This window comes from Odocoileus virginianus, unplaced genomic scaffold (genome assembly GCF_023699985.2).
Source record: "Odocoileus virginianus isolate 20LAN1187 ecotype Illinois unplaced genomic scaffold, Ovbor_1.2 Unplaced_Contig_9, whole genome shotgun sequence".
Classification (NCBI taxonomy): Eukaryota; Metazoa; Chordata; class Mammalia; order Artiodactyla; family Cervidae; genus Odocoileus; species Odocoileus virginianus.
In genome coordinates, this window is record NW_027224326.1 from 1000343 (window position 1) to 1016880 (window position 16538).

Sequence of the window (16538 nt, forward strand, 5' to 3'; positions counted from 1 at the left end):
TGTTTTCTGAAATTTGGTATGTTTTATCAAAAATAAATTGGGACAGACAGTATGATCACAAGCTCACAGCTCCAGAGCGGAGGCAGATGACTTCATTTAGTGGTCCCATTTGAGATTCCATAGCTGGCTTGGCTTCAGGCCCCAGGGGCGGCTCCCTGCTGATCCCGGACCAGCTTTGTGGGGGTCCATGATCCCAGTTAGGACTGCGTTTTGTTGGCGCTTTTTCACTCCCGAATATTGCATGGGACAACCACTAAAAATTATGTGTTTATCCGAGATGCAAACTTAACTGGGGGTCCTGTATTTGCAGTTGCCAAATCTGGAAACTCTGCCTCTACACCCACCCACCTACCGTCTCCCTCCATCCCTCACCACCGCCGCCTCTCGTAAAGCGCTCCGAACCCTCATTCGCTTCCACTCGGCGCTCACCCTCCTCCCAGAACTCGGGATCCACCCTCCGCCTGACCTCCGCGAGGAGCCCAGACTCCACCCTGCCTCCGTGCCGCCCAGGGTGCCCCCGCCCCACACCCCAGTCGCTTTGGGCCGAGCCGGCCCCCGCCTTCTGGCCGGGCGGGCGAGCGCGCAGGCGCAGAGGGCGGGCACGGGCGGAATGGGGACTGCGGCTGCTGCAGCGGCGGCGGCCGGGGAGGGGGCGCGCAGCCCGAGCCCCGCCGCCGTGTCGCTCGGCCTGGGCGTGGCCGTAGTGTCGAGCCTGGTGAACGGGTCCACGTTCGTGCTTCAGAAGAAGGGCATCGTGCGCGCCAAGCGGCGAGGTAGGGCGGGCAGCGGCCCTGCTCGGGGTGGGGGCGGGGGGTGTGGAGGGAGCCTCCGCCGGGTGTTGGGAGAGGAGCTGCCTCAAGTAGGGGAGTGTTCGGGTCGTCAGACCGAGCGGGGCACCTCCGAAGGGCGAGCTGCGCGGGCTGGAGACCCCTTAGCCCACCCGAAGCGCAGGCACGGACGCTGCCCTGCGCGCCAGGAGCGTCTCTGCTAGGAAAGCTGCCGGGGAAATCAGCTGCCCTCCCTGAGCGATGGTAGTGGTGTCGCCGCCACTGTTCTTCTCCCTTCCCAGCGGCTGCCAAGGCCGTCTTCAGTTTTATACGGTTTTTCCAGCAGACCTCTTTCCTACCTCGCAGACCCAATCCCTTTGCAGCCTTGCAGCCCGCCGACCCGCCCTCTGGTTGCCGCCCCGGTGTCCCTGTCACCTGCATTCGCCGGCTGCTTAGGGACGGCTTCTTGTCTGCAGTATTCCTGGAATGGTCGGAGCCCACTGCCGGGCCGGGAGGAGCGACCTTTGCTGTGACTCGGGCCAGGGGTGCACTTGGAGGGCAGGGTCCGCTGACCTCTCTCCCTGCAGTGGCCGCAGCAGTGCGGAAGAGAAAATGCGCGCTAGGCCGGCCAGCGTGGGACTTGCGGGCCAGGGAGGCGCTTGCCCTCGGGGTCTGTGCTTTCCTGCGGCTTCTGTTCCTGAGGTCCTTGACTGAACCATCTTTGGTTTAGATTTGACCTAGTTGACAACAAAGGATTTTCACTGTGAAAAACACGCAAGACAGATTAAAATAACCAAGAATGGGCCGACTGAATATTGCTTGGGGTGGACTCTTCTTATCAGTATGGAAAGTGAGAGATGCGGCAGAGTTCTTTGCCAGTGTTCCTGTGTGCTGAGAGGTTAATTCTGTTTACTGAAGGCAAGATGTAGCATGCTTTAAAACTGCTAATGAACCAGTTAATGTCAGTTAATGTAACTGCTATATGTCCAGAAGGACTGAGGTCTTGTGGTTGTTCATTGTGTTCTACAAGAGTAGTGTTAGGAGCTTTCTGGGAAGGAGGAAGCCGCCAGGTCATGGGTTTAAGAATAAGTTAACTCAAATTCTAGAATACAAGTGAAACTCTCTTGAGTGCCCTGGATGTTCAGCCATGAGTGAATTGAGGAAAGAGATAAAGGTACCTACAACTTCCAGAGAAAATATGAAATCATAGATATTTGTTAAAGAATTCAGCTTCAAAGGGAAAACGTTGCAGTATATACATAAGATCTAAATGAAATCTACTGTAGTTTCCCTCGGCTGCGGCTGTAAACTATCAGGTAGGAAACAGCCGTCTGGCAGCTGCACACTTTTCAGGGAGCACCTGTCAGTTTGAGGGGCTTTAGGGTGAAGTATTTGCTGTAATTAAAAAATAAAGAACATATGTGCCCTTGATAGAATGGGTACATGATCTCCCAAACCCACAACCCAGTCTAACCATGAGAAAAACACCACACAAAGCTGAATTCAGAAATAGCCTGCGAAATATCTTCAGCCCTCCTGTCAAGGTTGTAAAGTCTGAGAGACTGTCAGAGCCAGGAGGAGCCTGAGGACACGTGACCATGTGACATTAGGTAAAATCTAGGGAAACCTGGTTATAGACTTACCAGAAAACAATGATTATTGAGTAAAACTAAATGTGTTGTTTCAGCTGAGTTTATGTGTTCAAGGGAGTTAGTGAATAAGAAAAAAACCCACAGAAACCTGAAAAAAATTATTGATGGGCTTTTATTTATGCTTGCACACCATGCCTTTAAATTAATGAGTGAAACTGTGATATTTGCTAATTTCATTCTTCCCCACTTACTATCCAACATTACTAATTCAAGCTACCTGGGTTCCTCATAATGATAGAGTATGGACATATAGTCTTGTTTTGATAAATTAGTTTTGATTTGTTCAGCAGATATTCATGAAAGTCTTATTATATGTAAGTATACTCTTGTAGGTATTGAGGACACGTAGTTTCAAAATCGACTCCTCCTGCATCCTTTTTCTGCCTCTGCTGACAGGCAGCATAGTTGGCCATTGTGAAATGACTGAAATGAAGATGGGAGGACAGAGAGGGTGGCTGAAAACAGAAAAGAGTCAAGTTCTTATGTTAAGGAATGGTTTTTACCTCTGTAAAAAGCTGAAAGTTTCGACTTTATTGTGTTGCCATGCACCAGTATTTCTTCTGAGTCTCAGCTTCAGGAGAGCCACCATTCTGGTCACAGCCCTTCTATTGGGTGGAGGGGTTGTAACAGCTTCCTCTGTTACTAGCTTTCACTCACTCTTGCAAGGACCTTGAATGGAATACCACGCGTGGAATGAAAATGAATAGGCTAGGAGCACCATCCACAACACAGGCTTAAGATGAACCGCCTCACTTCTGGGGTGGCTTTGAAGGACTCTGAAGATGGGAAGTGGTCCGGGAGCACCTGGGGCTACAGGACATTGATAATGTGTTTAGTGTTAGAACCCACTTGAAGCAGAGCTTATAAAAGAGAAGCAAGGTAATCATCGAGTAGATGTTTGTTGAAAGCCAGTTGCAATATTAGAATTCCTGTGCGGGTAGATAGGCTAGGATGAAGCCTCTTAGCTAGGGGGATGATGTCCTACCCTCAGACTGACATTGTAGAGACAGCCTCAGGAAAGTCATATGTATGGATTTGCTGGAGGCTTTGGAGGACTGCATAGATGAGTAATTCTATTAGAATGTCCTAGGCCTGGAAGAATCACGAACTTTTAAAAAATTCCCTTTCATCAAAACCAGGAGATACCTCCTAATGCCTATTATGATGGCTGTTGTTTTAAAAAGAAGTAAGAGGTAATAAGCATTGCTGAGGATGTTGAGAAATTGGAACCCTTGTGCACTGTTGGTGGGAATGTAAAATGGTATACCTGCTATGCAAATCAATATGGAAGTTCTTCAAAAAATTAAATGTAGAATTACCATATAAGCCAGCAGTTCCATTGCTGAGTATATATATCCAGAAGAAATAAAAGCAGGACTTGGATAGATATCTGCACACCCTTGTTCATAGGAGCATTATTCACAATAGAGAAAGTGTGGAAACAACCAAAATATCCATTGATGGATAAATGGATAAATGAATTGTGGTATATACATTTAAAAGGAATATTATTTAGTCTTAAAAAGGAAGGAAATCCTGACACATGCTTCATTATAGATGAGCCTTGAGACATTATGCTAAGTGAAATAAATCAGTTACAGAAGGACAAACCTTATGTGATTCTACCTATATGAGGTACCTAGAGTAGTCAAATTATAGAGACAGAAAGTAGAATGGTGTCACAGGGGCTGTAAGGAGAGGTGGAAAATTAATGTTTAATGGGCACAGGGTTTCTGCTTTGTAAGATGGGATAGTTCTGGAGATGGATGGTGGTGATTGTACAACAGAGTGAATGTACTTAATGCCACTGAACTGTACACTTAAAAATGGTTAAAATGGTGACTTTTATATGTATTTTTCCACGATAAAAAAGTGCTTTTCAGATTTCATAGTCTCTTTTCCTGAAAATAGTACAGCCTAGATGTGTAGTTACACTGTTAGGTGCTCAGAAGGTGAGTGAGTTGTCTCATGAGAGTGAAAACTGGAATCCAAGTATCCCGCCTGCTAGTCTCAAGCCTCCTGTACTGATTTGAAGGGCACATGCTCTCTGGCTGTCGAAAGTACACTTTTCCCTTGCCTCTCCTGTCATTCCCAGGCACACACCTAGGTGCATGTACCCCCATACCCGGAGATGAGGTGGACACATGTTGTCTTCACCCCTGCCATCCTTTGGGCCTGCGGTTAGTTTCTCAGCTTCTGTGACTCCTCCCGCCCTGACAGATGGAATTGGCTCCTTCTGCTGTATGTCTTCTTTGTGCCTATCCTCAACCCTTTTCTGCCCCTGAAACCTGTGGTACAATGGTTTGTTCACTTGTCTGTGTGCCCCCTGGATCGTGGCTGCTCAAGGCAGGGGACACGTCCTGTCAACGGGGAAGCGTATGGTGAGCACTCAATATGCCATCTAACTGGCCATGAGTATCCATGTAGTCAAGAGGGTAAAACTGAACCTTGTATTTTATCTGTGAGCTTTCTTCAAATTACTCAGAGCTGACCTCATTTACCTGTGGCCTCTACTAAGCAACAGAAGCCAGAGTTACTGCCAGATCTGAAAACCTGTAACCCTGATCCCTGCCAGCTCCAAGGGGAGATCACTGATAAGGAGCAGGGTGCAGTTGTTAAGAGCATCAAGTGGCTCCATGGCCTGTGCATATCTGGTTTACTTGATAGTATTTCCAGAAGAGAAGGTAAAGAAGGCTGCTACTTACACAAGACTCATGATGTCCCAGCCTCATGCATCTGTCTGGACTCAGATGGGCCCTGCTTCCTTGGCGTCTTCCAGTGGGTTGCAGTCAGACAGTGGCTGGGGCTGGAGCCATCTGAGATGCTTTCCTCACTCACTTGCTCGGGACAGCTGAAGCAGCTAGGGAGAGTCCTGAGCCCCCTCTCTTTTTCTCTCTCCCTCTTCCTCCCTACCTCTGTCACTATTGTAGTCTCTTCACACATGACCTCCTTGGGCTTTCTCACACCATAGTGCTCGGTTCAGGGAAGTCATACCCCTTACGTGCTGGATAGCTTCGTCTAGACCAAATCTTCCAAAGACTAAAGTGATGGCTGAACGATCTTTGTGACCTGTTTTGGAAGTCTTACAATACTACTTCTGCCACATTCTAGTGGTATACTCAGAGCCAGCCCAGGTTCAGAGTGTGAGGGGACAGTATAGGGACCTGGGTCCCAGGAGGTGTGATGCAGGAGAGAAGTTGAGGCATGTGGTCGATACAGGACTGGTAGTACCATGGTTTGAACCCAGTGCAGGCTGACTTTGAAGGTGGTCTTTCTCTCATGCTGCCTGTAGGAAAAGTGAATGGGAAGATATTAATATATAAATTCACCTACAATTAAGACTTTTCTAATGAGTTTCATAATTTATTTGGGAAAAGCTCATACTATGATACTGGTTTATTATAAGTAAGTACTATATTTCCAGTATTTTAAGTCCTCAATGAGTAAATAGTCCTTTTAAAAAAAAATTTAAAGATGAGCAACTAGAAAAGACCATTTTTCAAGAAGAATATGCTCAATCCCACACTGCCTAACCCCACATTCCCTATGTATCTGTGCCATTCCCTAATGTTTCCAAATCTGTGACTGTAAACTGAGTCTTTTAAATATTGCCTGCATCAGCCAGGGCGGGTGGGCAGGCAGAGGGTTTAGTTTGCTTGTTCATGCCCAGTCAGAGCTCTGCTAAACAATAATATCATTCCAGAGAACTCTGGGCATTGTCATATTTTTAAAAGAGCAACTTCTTCCTGGTTATAGAAATATGGTCATTTTTTAAAATCTGGGAAGTACATAATGAATAGGAAAATAAAAAGTATTCATCTCTTCACTTTGAGGTAACTACTGTTACAGTTAGGTGTGTTTCTTCTTAGTCACATTCAATACTTATGGAATAAACACCACCTGTCAGACGCCCCCTGAGAACTGTGTGCCAGTTTATGTCCTGTGGTTGTGCTCATCCCTGTGCTGTTAAAGATCCTGTGAAAAATATTCAGTGGTTGCATGAATGTTGCTGTGCAGTCACTCAGCAGTGTCCAACTCTTTGTGACCCCATGGACTGCAACATGCCAAACTTCCCTGTCCTTCACCATCTCCCAGAGTTTGCTCAAACTCACGTCCATGAATCGGTGATGCCATCCAACCATCTTGTCCTCTGTCATCCCCTTCTCCTCCTGCCTTCAGATCTTTCCCAGCATCAGGGTCTTTTCCAGTGAGTTGGCTCTTCACATCAGGTGGCCAAAGTATTGGAGCTTCAGCTTCAACGTCAGTCCTTCCAATGTATATGCAGGAGTGATTTCCTTTAGGCTTAACTGGTTTGATCTCCTTGTAGTCCAAGGGACTTTCAAGAGTCTTCTCCTACACCACAGTTCAAAGCACCAATTCTTTGGAGCTCAGCCGTCTTGATGGTTCAACTCTCATATCCATACATGACTACTGGAAAAACCATAGCTTTGACTAGACAAAACTTTGTTGGCAAAGTCCCTGCTTTTTAATATGCTCTCTAGGTTTGTCATAGATTTTTTTCCAAGGAGCAAGATTTTGGAGCCCAAGAAAATAAAGTCTGTCACTATTTCCATTGTTTCTCTCCCATCTATTTGCCATGAAGTGATGGGACCGGATGCCATGATCTTAGCTTTTTGAATGTTGAGTTTTAAACTTGATTTTTCACTCTTTCACCTTCCTCAAGAGGCTCTTCAGTTTCTCTTCACTTCCTTCCATAAGGGTAGTGTCATCTGCATATCTGAGGTTATTGATATTTCTCCTGGCAATCTTGATTCCAGCTTGTGCTTCATCCAGCCCAGCATTTCACATGATGTACTCTGCATATAAGTTAAATAAGCAGGGTGACAATATACAGCTTTGATGTACTCCTTTCCCAATTTTGAACCAGTCTGTTGTTCTATCATCTTTTAGGATTTAAAACAGCTCAGCTGGAATTCTATCACCTCCACTAGCTTTGTTTGTAGTGATGCTTCCTAAGGCCCACTTGACTTCACACTCCAGGATGTCTGGCTCTAGGTGAGTGATCACACCATCATGGTTATCTGGGTCATTAAGATCTTTTTTGCAAGCCATCTTGAATTAATTTTTGTATATGACTAACATATGTGTCAAGGTATGCCACACTTATGGCAGAAAGTGAAGAGGAACTAAAGAGCCTCTTGATGAAAGTGAAAGAGGAGAGTGAAAAAGTTGGCTTAAAACTCAACATTCAGAAAACTAAGATCATGGCATCCGGTCCCATCACTTCATGGCAAATAGATGGGGAAACAATGGAAACAGTGAGAGACTTTATTTTTGGGGGGCTCCAAAATCACTGCAGATGGTGACTGCAGCCATGAAATTAAAAGACACTTGCTCCTTGAAAGAAAAGTTATGACCAACCTAGATAGCATATTAAAAAGCAGAGACATTACTTTGCCAACAAAGGTCTGTCTAGTCAAAGCTATGGTTTTTCCAGTAGTCACATATGGATGTGAGAGAGTTGGATTATAAAGAAAGCTGAGCACCTAAGAATTGATGCTTTTGAACTGTGGTGTTGGAGAAGACTCTTGAGAGTCCCTTGGACTGCAAGGAGATCCAACGCAGTCCATCCTAAAGGAAATCAGTCCTGAATATTCATTGGAAGGACTGATGCTGAAGCTGAAACTTCAATACTTTGGCCACCTGATGCGAAGAACTGACTCATTTGAAAAGACCCTGATGCTGGGAAAGATTGAAGGCAGAGGAGAAGGGGACAACAGAGGATGAGATGGTTGGATGGCATCATCAACTCAATGGACATGAGTTTGAGTAAGCTCCGGGAGTTGGTGATGGACAGGGAAGCCTGGCGTGCTGCAGTCCATGGGGTTGCAAAGAGTCAGACATGATTGAGCGACTGAACTGAACTGAGCTGAAGGTATGAGTCAAGGTTCAGTATTTCCTCTACTGGTAGACATTTGGTTCTGCATCATTTGTTGATTGAATTATACTGCTGCTCTCATCCATGATATGAGTGTGCATGTGTGAGTGTATTTCTGAATTGTATTCTGGTTTTATTGCATGCTCAGTCCCTCAGTTGTGTCCAACTCTTTTAACCCCCATGGACTGCAGCCTGCCAGGCTCCTCTGTCCATGGGATTTTCCAGGCAAGAATACTGGGGTGGATTGCCATTTCTCTCTCCAGTTTTGATTGTATGTTGCTCAGTTGTATCCCACTCTTTGCGACCCCGTGGACTGCAGCACGCCAGCTTTTCCTGTCCTTCATCGTTCCCGGGCTTTTCTCAAATTCATGTCCATTGAGTCGGTGATGCCATCCAACCATCTTGTCCTCTGTTGTTGCCTTCTCCCCCTGCCTTCGATCTTTCCTGGCATCAGGGTCTCATTTCCCCTGAGTTGGCTCTTTGCATCAGGTGGCCAAAGTATTAGAGCTTCAGCTTTTTATTGTTTATGCCTATACTTATGCCAGTATGTCTTGATTATGCTTTTTTATAATCTTAAAATCAGATAGTATAAGTCATACAATTTTTTTCTTCTTTTTCAAGATTGCCTAGCTATTTCTTTAGGAAAGTAAATTCTAGGTATCTAATAACAAACATTCAAAAGAACTTCAGGTACTAACTCCATTCATACATTGGTGAATGCCAGGTACCCAAATTGAGTGTAGTTAATGCTCTCATTTAGCTGGTTGGTGTCAGGAAAGAAATTTTCTTGATAGCTATTTTTTAAAAGAACTCTGTAAAAACTTTGTAGCATCTTTTAAGTTAAGGCATTAATTAACTAGTAGAGGACTTAGTGATCCACTCCTGCTTTGCTGTTAGCAGCAACTTCTGTTCTTCCTATCAGGAGCACACATGAATGGAAGCAATTTTCCTGTGGAATGATCAGGAGGTACATAAACTAGATGACTGTATTTTTGTGCTAGAAAGTAATATTTTAAGGACGTTTCTGATACATGTTTATAACTAAATGGAAGGTTTTAAAAATCAGTAGTCCGTCATCCCTGCCAATTGATGTTATCATGTCAATATCAATAGACAATAGACTATCAATAGACAACATCACTGCCAATTGGTATTATCATCCTGACAAGTTTCTTTTGTGTTTGCACAATAGTTCTTTGTCTTATGGTTCAGCTGTTATAAACAACCATTGAACTTTCAGCATCCAGGCTTTCCAGTATGAGGGGGGAAAAAATTCTAGACTTTAGGTATTTCTACTTTTGGAACCCATACCTAGGAGTGGAGGGGAGGAGGCATGAGTGCAGTCAAATAAACAAACAGAAAATCATCAGCGTTCTACAGTTCTGAGCTACTTGTTCTTGCTGAGGCCAGAGAACTTGAAGAGTCCCAAACATCAGCCTGGAAGAGGATGAGCATGAACATAAGCTTGAACAAGGGCCCCTTGAGGGTGTCAGCTGAGTAACTAGGATGTTTAGGGACAGTGATGAAGGTGAAACTATGAAGAAATTGTCATTTTAGGACATAAGAAAGTAATGTCTATGGCAGGGCCAAGGCCTCACGTGGAAGGCAGGCTCCTGAGTTTCTGGCTGCCAGAGGATGGAACCTGGGGCAGCTACTGCACAGGTGGATGAGCAGGAAGAGCAGTGGGTTTTCTTCCACGAGCACTGGGGGTTCTGCTGAACTGCGGTCCTTGGGGACCATATGGAGAAGTACCACTTTGATATGTAGTTAGGAGTGTAACTTAATGCCTATTAAAGCAGAAAAATTTTACCTAATATTGACTTAAAAGGTGCAGGTGATTGCAGTACCTTTGGATTTCAGCAAATTCAAGCTCCTCTTGGGGAGTATGAGTGGGAGGACCCTAAACACTTGCAGCTGACTTGTACCCTTTGATTAAAGGGAGACCAAAGTCTTGTTATTTCTCAATTCCTAGTATCCCAGGTTCTTCTCCATTTTAGTGAGAATCCATTGTAAACCATCAAAAGCATATGCTGTATGTTATGTTGTTATGTTTGTGTTGTATGGTAGTGAAAGCAGTGAAAGAGGAGTCTCAGTGGGTCCCCTTGTACTGGCATCCTTGAACTGCAGGAGGGTTGCCCACATTCTAGCAGCTGCTATAGCAGTGATCCCATGCCCTCAGCATAGACCCCCAACAGAGAAGATTGTGACTGATTCCTTGATTTCTAAGTTTCTGCAATCTTTTGAATATCATAAATAGAATGTTGGAAAGCTGTTGAGTAAATTAGTGTGTTCACTTGCTGTAAAACAATCTTCAAGGTCTAGAATGAAAGTATGTTCAGAGCTATTTTAAATAATAAGCAAGAATATTTATTTGTACACAAAAGAGCAGGAGTGGCCATGCTTATATTAAGCAGAATAAACTTTAAGACAAAAATTGTTACTAGAGACAAAGAAGGACCTTTTATAATGATGAAATAGTTCAATCTTCAGGAAGATATAACAATTCTAAATATATGTGGACCTAGCAACAATACCCCAAATACATGAAGCAAAACTGACAGAATAAAGAGAGAGATAGACAGTTAAAAGCAGTGGTTGGATTGGACTTCTAAGGTGGTCCAGTGGTGAAGAATCTGCCTTCCAGTGGAGGGGACGCTGGTTTGATCCCTGGTTGGGGAACTAGGATCCCATGTGCCATGGGGCAGCTAAGCCTGTGCACCACAACTAAGACCTGATGCAACCAAACCAATAAAAATTTTTAAAAAATAGTGGTTGGAGATGTTAGTATCCTACATTCAAAATGGATAGAAAACCAAGGCTGAAGATCAGCAAAGAAGTAGAAGACTTGAACAATACTATAAATCAGTTGGCATTTACTGTTTTAATTATTACAGTTGGATTCATGCCATTTACTCTTTTTCTATACATCTCATAGATTTTCTGTTTCTCTATTCCTTTATGGCTTTATTTGTATTATGTGAATTTCTCTAGTGTAACATTTTAATTCCTTTAGTGGTTTTTCACCATATTTTTTAGTTATTTGCTCTAGGACTTGCCATTATATCCTAGCTAATGGAGTCTATTTCAGACTTACACTAATTTAAATCCAGGTAGACATAGAAACATTACTCCTACACAGCTGCATTGCTTCTTTCTTTCTTTTTTGTAATTTTTTTAACACCAGAAACATTTTGTATTGAGGTATAGCCAATTAACAATATTGGTAGTTTCAGGTGAGCAGCAAAGGGACTCAGCCATACATATACATGTAATTTCTTTCTTTATTATTGTTATACATGTTACATTTTGTATGTTACAAACCCAATGATATATTGTTGTAGCTTATAATAAAGATAATGTATACTTTATATTATTTTATATCCCAAAGAAGCTTAGAAAACAAAGGAAGTCAAATACAGATTTATAGTGTTTTTTATGTTTCTTTTTAAAGAAATTATTTGGCAGTGCTGGGTCTTAGTTGCAGCACCAGGATCTTCAGTCTTCTTTGTGGCAGGCTGGATTTTAGCTGTGGCATGCATACTCTTAGTTGTAGCGTGTGGGATAGTTCCCTGAAACAAAGTGAAGTCACTCAGTTGTGTCCGACTCTTTTCAGCCTGTGGACTGTAGCCTGCCAGGCTCCTCCATTCATGGGATTTTCCAGGCAAGAATACCAGAGTGGGTTGCCATTTCCTTCTCCAGGGGATCTTCCCAACCCAGGGGCCAACCCCAGGCCTCCTGCATGGGGAGTGTGGAGTCTTAGCCACTGGCCTGCAGAGAAGTCCTTGTTACGTTGCTTTCTTATTTACTATTTCTTATTTTCTTCCTTTGTTCCTGTGGATCAAGTTACCATCAAGTTACCATGTTCTTACTCGGTAAAACTTTGCTCACTCACATATCCTTTGTGCTGTCCTTATCAAATTTATTACTATATGTTATATATATGTGTATACACATATATATAATGTATACTATATAATGCTGTATGTAATTGATCCAACAATACAATAATATACATTCAGTACCTTTTCAAATCAGCTGAGAAAGGACAATATATTTTCATTTCCACTGACTTTTATAATGACACAATTACCTCTGTCATTACTGGAGTGTGTGTGTGTGTGTGTGTATGTGTATGTATTCAAAATACCATCTGAATTTACTTGCTTTCACCTGAAGAACTTCATTTAATGTTTATTGTAAGCTATGTCTGTTCTCAGTACTCTTCAGTTTTACTTATCTGGGAATGTCTTTGTTTTGCCTTCATATTTGAAAGATAGTTTAGCTGGATGTAAGACTGTTGCTTGACAGTTTCTCCTTTAAGAACTTTGGTTGTATTACTCCACTGCTTTCTGGCCTCCACTATTTTGCTGAGAAGTCAGTTGTTAATCTTACTGGACTTTGTTGTCAGTTGTTTTTCTCTTGCTTCTTTCACAATTTTGTCTTTGAGCGTTTTACCATCATGTGGCTGGGTGTGGATATCTTTGTGTTTGTCTTATTGGAGTTTTTTGAGCTTCCTGGATGTGTAGATTTTTTAAAAAATCACATTTGGTAAGTTTCAGTTATTTTTCCTTGGATATTTTTTCTGGTACTTTCTTTTCCTCTCATAATCACTTTATATCTATTGATATTGTTAATGATGTCCCACATTTCTCTGAGGTGCTGTTAATTTTTCTTTGTACCTCTCTCTCTTTAGTTCTTGTTTTCTGTTAATGTTTTCCAGAATGTATAATCTTTATCAATATGTCTTCAAGTTCACTGATTCTTTCTTCTGCCAGGAAGTTCAAATCTGCTATTGATTGTTTCATTCTATTGATTTTTCATTTTACTTTTCAATCCCAGAATTTACAGTTGGCTTTTCTTTTTTTTTTTTTTTTTTAATAATCTTTGTCTATTGAGACTCTATTTGATGATGAGTTGTCATCATATCTTTCTTTACTTCTCTAAGCATGATTTCCTTTAGTTATTTGAACATATTTTTAATAACTGGTTTGAAGTTTTTGTTATGTCTAAAATCTGAACACTCTCACGGGCAGTTTTGATGCTTGCATTCCCCCCTTTAAATGATATTTGTAATACAGTGCATGTTTTCTTGTTTGTTTGGTGCATCTTGTAATTTTTTTCAGTTAAAGATTATTTTTTTATTATTACCTGGTTATATCATCTCTTCAGTAATTCTTTTCCAGAAGTTTTATACTTAGTGCAAGAAAGACAAATACTACTAAAGCACTGATACAAGTGCATTTTATACTGCTTGCTGTTTCAGGCATAACAAAAGGGAATATATACATTATATTTTGTTTATCAATTTATCTATTCATCCATTGATAGACATGTGGATTCTAATGGCTTTTTGGCTATTGTGAATAATGCTACTAAGAACATAAATGTGCACATACTTGTTCAAATCTGGGCTTTCAGTTTTTATGGATATATACCCAGAAGGGGAATTGCTGGATCCATATGCTAAGTCTATATTTAACTTTTTGAGGAAGTTCCATTCTGTTTTCCACAGCAAGTGTACCATTTTCCATTCTCACCAGCAATCAGCAAGGGTTTCAGTTTCTCTGCATCTTTACCGACACTTCCTGTTTTCTGGATTTTTGTTTGTTTTGATAGTAGCCTTTCTAATGGTGTAGGTAGTATCTCATCATCGTTACAGTTTGTGTTTCCCGAATGATGAGTGATTTTGAGCAGCTCCACATGTGCTTACTGGCCATCTGTATGTCTTCTCTGGAGAAACATCTATTCCAATCTCTTCCCTGTTTTTGAAATGGATTTTGTTGTTGTTGTTACCTCATGGTACTTTTGTTGATACCGAGACATTTTAAGTAATATGTGGTAGCAACTCTGGATGCATATTCTCCTACCCCCCCAACTGTTGTTTGTTTATTTGTTTAGTGACTTAGAGTGCTTTGATAAAGTATATTTATCCATTTATCATTCCCCCACAATGTGAAGTCTCTGATGTCACTCCTCAGAGCGGATAGCCTTGAATATGTGCACCTTTACCCTGGGATGACAGTGGTCATCCACCTGGCAATGGGCAATCTTTGACCATCTCTTACCCTGATTTCTTTGTTGTCTGCCTCATTGGGTACTACACCCAGATCTACTAATTGCTGGCTAGTTGCTGTACTGTTTTTGACAATGCTGCAATGCATAAATTGCTTTACAACCTTATCCTGTTAAATTCAGGCAGATTTACTTATTGAGAACAGTTAGTGGGTGGGGGTAGTAGCCTCTGATCTTCTCTGCTTGCTTCTCCAGATGTAGGATCTTCACCCTACATTTATCCTCATTCGTGGGACAGGATGATCAGGGCCTGCCATGCCTAAGGTAGAGTCTCCACCCTAAAAGTAGGGACTGAGTGAAGGAAGTGAGCCTCCAACCCCACTGGATGGACTAACCAGATATTTAATCTCTTCCACTTGAAGTTGGAAGGGACTGGAGGTGCTGGAGGCCTGCTCTTCTGGTGACTGAGAGCTGAGAGGGGAAGGAGCCCTGTCTTTTGGTCACACAGCCTGGAGTGGAGCTTCTGTCCACCTGAGCTGCAGCAGGGAGAGAAGTGGGCTTGGCTCGTGTGCTAAAGACTCACTGTTCTTACTCAGATTTTATTGATTTTCTTGAAAAAATGTTTCTTCATTTGCTGTACCCTCTTGGGACAATTTCCAGAGACTTTATTTTATTTTTACTGCTTTATTTACCAGTTATGGTTGTTTTGCTAGGGAACTATCCATGAGGTTCCTCACACACAGTATTTGAAAGTGGGCTTTAGGGCCTTTCATTTTTAGATAAACAGCATGCATTTTTTAGGTACAGGGACACCGCCTCTCTTATCAAGATATCTGTTTATTTATTCAGGCTGTGCTGAGCTCCAGTTGTAGCCGCGGGACCTGCAGCCTTTGCTGGGCCAGCAGCATCTTTAGTTGTGGCATGTGAACTCCTGGTTGTATCATGTGGTGTATTTTGGTCATGGCACATGGGATCTTAGTTCTCTGACCAGGGATTGAACCTGGGCCTCCTGCATTGGGAATGTGGAGTCTTAGCCACTGGACCACCAGGAGAGACCCTATATCTTTTATTGTTGCTGTTATTTTTAATTTTATACAGGTATGTGTGTGAGCGCCCCTGATAGCTCAGCAGGTAAACAATCTGCCTGCAGTGCCAGAGTTATAGGAGATGTGGACTCAATCCCTGGGTTGGGAAGATCCCCTGGAGGAGGGCATGGCAGCTCACTCCAGCATTCTTGCCTGGAGAATCCCAAGGAGCCTGGCAGCTGCAGTCCATGGGGTCATGAAACTGCAGACTCGACTGAAGCACCTGAGCACGCATGCGTGCATGTGTGTGTGTCACCTAATGAACTGGTAGTCTTCCTTTAATGAGATAAATGCAGATGAATGACTGATTTTTAAATTGTATTTTTATTGAAGTATAGTTGATGTATAATACTAGTTACACTCGTACAACAATGATTCACAAAATTTTTTATTTTACATGGGTCCATAGTATTCTTTTTTAAAAAACATCAAAATAAAATTGACGTATAACATTATATTAGTTTCAGTTGTACTGCATGATTATTTGATATATGTATACATTGTGAAATGATCACCACAATAAGTTAGTTAACATTTATCACCACACATGGTAACAATTTTCCCCTGTGATAAGACTCTTTAAAATCTACTCTTAGCAGCATTCATATACAATATAGTATTATCAACTATAGTCACCATTGTGTCTCTAGGACTTATTTATTTTATGGCTGGAATTTTGTACCATTTGACCCCCTCCACCCATTTCCCCCATCCCTTGCCTACGGCCACCACCAATCTTTTCTCTGTATATATGAGTTTGGTTTTTAAAAAATTCTTTAAAGTCCTAATGTAGTAATGTAGTTGACTTATAATATTATATTAATTTCAAGTGTTCAACAAAGTGGTTCAGTTTTATATATATATTTTTCAGATTATTTTACATTATATTACATAATAAGATTATTACATATATTTATTATTGCATAAGGTTATTACAAGATATTGAATACTATTCTGTTATACAGTAAATTCTTGTTGCTTACCTGTTTTATATATAGTAATGTGTATCTGTTAACCCCATCCTCCTAATTTATCTGCCTCTCCCTTTCCCCTTTGGTAACCATCAGTTTGTTTTCTATGCACACATTTATCCATTCATCTGTTGATGGATACTTAGGTTGCT

At 42.1% G+C, this 16538-nt stretch overlaps 1 protein-coding gene across 1 annotated transcript in view; it reads left to right on the top strand.

Moving 5' to 3' along the window:
* Positions 1-425: 425 nt before the first annotated feature.
* Positions 426-16538, top strand: part of NIPA1 (NIPA magnesium transporter 1) — a 51758-nt gene continuing 35645 nt past the window's right edge. The window contains exon 1 of the mRNA XM_020903518.2: positions 426-773. Within this exon, the coding sequence (XP_020759177.2) occupies positions 611-773 (163 nt within the window). The 5' untranslated portion in view covers positions 426-610. The remainder of the gene's footprint in view (positions 774-16538) is intronic.